The sequence below is a fragment of the Bombina bombina genome, chromosome 5 (assembly GCF_027579735.1).
Source record: "Bombina bombina isolate aBomBom1 chromosome 5, aBomBom1.pri, whole genome shotgun sequence".
Taxonomy (NCBI): Eukaryota; Metazoa; Chordata; class Amphibia; order Anura; family Bombinatoridae; genus Bombina; species Bombina bombina.
In genome coordinates this window covers 451,130,249-451,137,227 of record NC_069503.1, presented here as the reverse complement: position 1 = coordinate 451,137,227, position 6,979 = coordinate 451,130,249, and the positions used below count along the sequence as shown (strand labels likewise).

At 36.7% G+C, this 6,979-nt stretch overlaps 1 protein-coding gene across 1 annotated transcript in view; it reads left to right on the top strand.

The window, feature by feature from the left end:
* Positions 1-5,726, top strand: part of UPP1 (uridine phosphorylase 1) — a 99,843-nt gene extending 94,117 nt beyond the window's left edge. Inside the window, exon 8 of the mRNA XM_053714321.1 lies at positions 5,031-5,726. Within this exon, the coding sequence (XP_053570296.1) occupies positions 5,031-5,170 (140 nt within the window). The 3' untranslated portion in view covers positions 5,171-5,726. The remainder of the gene's footprint in view (positions 1-5,030) is intronic.
* Positions 5,727-6,979: the final 1,253 nt, after the last annotated feature.

Genomic DNA, 6,979 nt, shown 5'->3' with positions numbered 1-6,979 from the left:
TGTTACAGCTGTGACAGAAGTATTCTCACACCCTGTGACAGAAGCAGTGCACACTGACAGATCAGTAATATTGGCCACTTTGTTACAGCTGTGACAGAAGTATTCTCACACCCTGTGACAGAAGCAGTGCACACTGACAGATCAGTAATATTGGCCACTTTGTTACAGCTGTGACAGAAGTATTCTCTCACCCTGTGACAGAAGCAGTGCACACTGACAGATCAGTAATATTGGACACTTTGTTACAGCTGTGACAGAAGTATTCTCACACCCTGGCTGTGACAGAATCAGTGCACACTGACAGATCAGTAATATTGGCCACTTTGTTACAGCTGAGACAGAAGTATTCTCACACCCTGGCTGTGACAGAATCAGTGCACACTGACAGATCAGTAATATTGGCCACTTTGTTACAGCTGAGACAGAAGTATTCTCTCACCCTGTGACAGTAGCAGTGCACACTGACAGATCAGTAATATTGGCCACTTTGTTACAGCTGTGACAGAAGTATTCTCACACCCTGGCTGTGACAGAAGCAGTGCACACTGACAGATCAGTAATATTGGCCACTTTGTTACAGCTGTGACAGAAGTATTCTCACACCCTGGCTGTGACAGAAGCAGTGCACACTGACAGATCAGTAATATTGGACACTTTGTTACAGCTGTGACAGAAGTATTCTCACACCCTGTGACAGAAGCAGTGCACACTGACAGATCAGTAATATTGGCCACTTTGTTACAGCTGAGACAGAAGTATTCTCACACCCTGGCTGTGACAGAAGCAGTGCACACTGACAGATCAGTAATATTGGCCACTTTGTTACAGCTGTGACAGAAGTATTCTCACACCCTGTGACAGAAGCAGTGCACACTGACAGATCAGTAATAATGGCCACTTTGTTACAGCTGTGACAGAAGTATTCTCACACCCTGTGACAGAAGCAGTGCACACTGACAGATCAGTAATATTGGACACTTTGTTACAGCTGTGACAGAAGTATTCTAGCACCCTGGCTGTGACAGAATCAGTGCACACTGACAGATCAGTAATATTGGCCACTTTGTTACAGCTGAGACAGAAGTATTCTCACACCCTGGCTGTGACAGAATCAGTGCACACTGACAGATCAGTAATATTGGCCACTTTGTTACAGCTGAGACAGAAGTATTCTCACACCCTGGCTGTGACAGAATCAGTGCACACTGACAGATCAGTAATATTGGCCACTTTGTTACAGCTGTGACAGAAGTATTCTCACACCCTGGCTGTGACAGAAGCAGTGCACACTGACAGATCAGTAATATTGGCCACTTTGTTACAGCTGAGACAGAAGTATTCTCACACCCTGGCTGTGACAGAAGCAGTGCACACTGACAGATCAGTAATATTGGCCACTTTGTTACAGCTGTGGCAGAAGTATTCTCACACCCTGGCTGTGACAGAAGCAGTGCACACTGACAGATCAGTAATATTGGACACTTTGTTACAGCTGTGACAGAAGTATTCTCACACCCTGTGACAGAAGCAGTGCACACTGACAGATCAGTAATATTGGACACTTTGTTACAGCTGTGCATGATACATCATGTACGCTTTACATTTTTTACACAGTTTTCCAGTTGCACAAAATATATTTGAAAAAGCAGAATGAATAATATATAGCAATGCAGCATTTACAAAAATGTACAGCTCCTGCTTTGTATCATTCACCCTAACCTGAAGCACTTTATACAGTTGTCAAAAAGTTAACAACTTTATTAATAAGGCACACTGATTTTGTCACAAACTGTGAGAATACTTAAACTCCACAATGGCAGCACCCAGTATAAAAAGGCAGTGCTTCAGTATCTGGCACCTTTAAGCTATTTAAAACACGAGAACTGATTTAAAAAGATCTGCAGGAACAGGATGAAATGTAATAACAGTGAGTAGTTACTATTCTTTTGTAGTTGTGCATAGCAGTTTAATGTCCCTTTAAGTGGATGGGTGTGGTTAAGATTAATTACTTCTAATGCTCATTGGCTGATAGGTACTTCCTGTTAATATTAATTGGCTGACAGGTACTTCTTGCTAATACTCAGTGTCTTATAGTCACTTCCTGCTGATACTCATTTAGCTGACCATTAACATGTTTACCTAATAACTAACGAGTCTTACCAGAAAGTAAACAACTTATACAGCTATTATAGAAGAAATGAGAGAGTAGTATATAGCACTTATAAACCTCACGGTGCCTCCCTCTTAACAAATTATATCTTACTAAAAAGGAGAGAGAAAAATATTAGAGAATACAATAATCCTCTAAAAAAGAAAGGGAATAAAAACGGCACACATATGAGGTGAATTCAACAATTTATTAAACTCATATAGCATTTACAAAAGAAGTTTGCCCAAACATGCCCTGCCATCTCAAAAATAGAGCAAAAACATGCAACCACACTACTGTATACAAATTAAAACCAGAACTACATCTCATATCAATATAATACAAGCCTGTATCATTAAATCACACAATTAGTATCATTTCCTGTATCGGATAGCTATAAAATCCAAAACAGGTAGAGCTCTAATATATCACTTATACATGCAGAGGTAAAGTAACACCACAAAGCTGCATAAATATATGATATATATATATATATATATATATATATATATATATATATATATTCTATATCAGTCGCATATGGCAAAGTACAGGTAATAAAACATCAAATGAATTGTATCTAGCATCACAGGCATACATAGCCTTGCTTGAACAAACGGCAGGATACAATACAGATGAAATAATCCTCTTATGAATCCAATTTATAATACCCTGTGATCATAGAGTAAATGTGTACAGTTTGGAACAAGACAGAGAAAAATATACATATACATGAGCAAGCAAGCAAATATAAAGTTCATGCAATGCTAACAAAAGTTAATTCACCTCCTCCCTATGATGAATGTAGAAATGGGAGGGGTTAGCCTCCAACAATCACCTGATTGGACAGGCCGTGCTGTTAGCAAGACAAAGCAATCTTCATACTGAATACAATGTATCCGTTTGAATCAAAAGATATACTTTTAGGCGTGTGTGGGATACATATCTGATCTTACCATAGATGTACCAAGCAGGCCATTCTGCTACACCATGTGTTCACACAGATAATAAACAACGCCTCACTTTGTATGCTTTCTTACCAAGATGTACCAATAACGTGCTATAAGAGCAATAAACTCTTATGCAATCTTACCACAGATGTACCATTTAGAGCACAGCAGTGTATCAGCTTTGTTAACTTAATTCAGAGTTGCTCACACTGTTACAAACCAATGATAACCCTGATGAGCCCCTGAAACACGTTACTGTGGGGGTGAAACGTGCGTTGACACTTGTGTGTGTTTTATCATGGAGACGAGTCGACTATACTTCATGATATTCTATGTGTGAACTACTCTCATTTTTTTACTACCTGTTATCATTGGTTTGTAACAGTGTGAGCAACTCTGCATTAAGTTAACAAAGCTTTGTCTTGCTAACAGCACGGCCTGTCCAATCAGGTGATTGTTGGAGGCTGACCCCTCCCATTTCTACATTCATCATAGGGAGGAGATGAATGAACTTTTGTTAGCATTGCATGAACTTTATATTTGCTTGCTTGCTCATGTATATGTATATTTTTCTCTGCCTTGTTCCAAACTGTTTACATTTACTCTGTGATCACAGGTTATTATAAATTGGATTCATAAGAGGATTATTTCATCTGTATTGTATCCTGCCGTTTGTTCAAGCAAGGCTATGTATGCCTGTGATGCTAGATACAATTCATTTGATGTTTTATCACCTGTACTTTGCCATATGCGACTGATATAGAATATATATATATATATAAATCACATATTTATGCAGCTCTGTGGTGTTACTTTACCTCTGCATGTATAAGTGATATATTAGAGCTCTACCTGTTTTGGATTTTATAGCTATCCGATACAGGAAATGGTACTAATTGTGTGATTTAATGATACAGGCTTGTATTATATTGATATGAGATGTAGTTCTGGTTTTAATTTGCATATAGTGATGTGGTTGCATGTGTCTGCTCTATTTTTGAGATGGCAGGGCATGTTTGGGCAAACTTCTTTTGTAAATGCTATATGAGTTTAATAAATTGTTGAATTCACCTCATATGTGTGCCGTTTTTATTCCCTTTCTTTTTTAGAGGATCATTGTATTCTCTAATATTTTTCTCTCTCCTTTTTAGTAAGATATAACTTATACAGCTAGATTAGTTTCAAGTTAAATTTAAATAGCTTTTACATCAAATAGTTTTCAGTAAAAAAAAACACAACCCCCCCCCTCACAGAATGTCTAAACAGGGCCTTTTACATTATTTCAACCACTAGTAAAAAAAAAAATACTAATGAGGGTTAAAGGGACACTGTACTCAAAAAATTTATTTCGTGATTCAGATAAAGCATGCAATTTTAAGCAACTTTCTAATTTACTCCTATTATCAAATGTTCTTTATTCTCTTGGTATCTTTATTTGAAATGCAAGAATGTAAGTTTAGATGCCGGCCCATTTTTGGTGAACAACCTAGGTTGTCCTTGCTGATTGGTGGATAAATTCATCCACCAATCAAAAACTGCTGTCCAGAGTGCTAAACCAAGAAAAAAAGCTTAGATGCCTTCTTTTTCATATAAAGATAACAAGAGAACGAATAAAAAGAGTAAATTAGAAAGTTGCTTAAAATTGCATGCTCTATCTGAATCACAAAAGACAATTTTTGGGTACAGTGTCCCTTTAAGTTTACAACGGAAATGTCAGCTAGCCAGTGGTATTTAAACTATCCCATCAACTAAACAAATATAATTTATTTTCGATACATCTAACATGCAGATATTTTTGCTAAGACTAAATATTGCTAAAGTAAATGACATAGTTTTAAGGTCTGAACTTTCTTTTCAGAAGTTCTGGCTGTATGATCACATTATTTGTTTGTCTTTATTTTGCAATGTCATAATTATACATTTTCTTCCAGCTGCTGTGGTGTGTGTCACATTATTGAACAGACTGGAAGGAGACCAAATATCCAACTCACATGATGTTCTTGTTGAATATCAACAGAGACCTCAGAAATTAGTTGGATACTTCATCAAGAAACAGTTGGCCAAAAATTGAGACTGGGATGAAATTGAAGAATATTCTGATGTTTACTCATATTTCTATTTTATTTTAGCGATTTCTTCTAAAAATGTTGAGACATCTCAGATTATGACAAATATGCACCAATAATATATTAATGTGTACACTACTGAAGCCACAATTTAATATTTTTTTAAAATACATAATTTCATGTTGAGCACCTTACATATTTATGTAACTTTTTAACCTTGCAGTCAGTGCATCCTATTTATAAATGAATTTTAGCTACTTATGTACAGAGGGTAATCTAAAATATTTATAAAGTATGTATATTTAAAGCTGTAACAAAGAATGTTTGTTGGCTCTGTAGTAAGAACAGTTAAGTTCACTCAAGTTAAAAAAAATACTGTTTGAAATTGGATATCTATTATAGGTATAAGAAGGCATACTGTTACAGATGAAGGTTTGCTGTGGTTTAATTAGACACTATCATACTATAATATGCATGAGTATATTTCTTTCATGTAATTGGCAAGAGTCCATGAGCTAGTGACGTATGGGATATACAATACTACCAGGAGGGGCAAAGTATCCCAAACCTCAAAATGCCTATAAATACACCCCTCACCACACCCACAATTCAGTTTTTACAAACTTTGCCTCCTATGGAGGTGTTGAAGTAAGTTTGTGCTAGATTTCTACGTTGATATGCGCTTCTCAGCTTTTTTGAAGCTCGGTTCCTCTAAGAGTGCAGTGAATGACAGAGGGATGTGAAGGGAGTATTACCTATTGAATACAATGGTCATCCTAACGGGGATCTATTTCATAGGTTCTCTGTTATCGGTCGTAGAGAGTCATCTCCTACCTCCCTTTTCAGATCGACGATATACTCCTATATACCATTACCTCTGCTGATTCTCGTTTCAGTACTGGTTTGGCTATCTACTTTATGTAGATGAGTGTCTTTTGGTAAGTATGTTTATTTAAGACACTCTCAGCTATGGTTTGGCACTTTATATTTAAAGTTCTAAATATATGTTTGTACTTATATTTGCCATGATTCAGACTGTCCATTTCATACTTGGGAAATGCATATAAAAAAATAAAAAAATAAAAATCTCTTACCTGAAGTTTGCAAATTGACTCTCTTTTCAAAATTGCGGGCTGTTAGGCTCGCGGTTGCATAAAATGCTATAATTTATTGTTTCATTCTTGGCGCAAGACTTTTTTGGCGTGAGAATTACGTTTGTTGATGTAATTTCGTAATTTCCGGCATCTTAGTTGGCGCCAAGTTTTTTCACGTAGTTGCGTCATCTATGACGCTCGTGTTTGTTGCAGACATTCTTGGCGCCAAAAAATATTTTGTCAGTTGGGCGTCATACTTGGCGCCAAACTTTTTGACATTATTTAAGACTTCATTTCTTTTTGCTTCTGGTTTCTAGAGGCTTATTTTGTTTTGTATTTCTTTCCCATTCCTGAAACTGTCATATAAGGAAATTGATCATTTTGCTTTATATGTTATTTTTTCTCTTACATATTGCAAGTTGTCTCAAACTGACCCTGTCTCAGAATCTACTACTGGAATCCTGCTGCCTGATGTCGGTTCTACCAAAGCTAAGTGCATTTGTTGTAAACTTGTGGTAACTGTTCCTCCGGCTGTAGTTTGTGATAGTTGTCATGACAAACTTTTACATGCAGACAATATTTCCATTAGTAGTAGTCCATTACCTGTTGCTGGTCCTTCAACATCTAATGCTCAGGATATTCCTGTTAATGTGAGATAATTTGTTTCTAATTCCATTCAGAAGGCTTTGTCTGTTATACCGCCTTCTAATAAACGTAAAA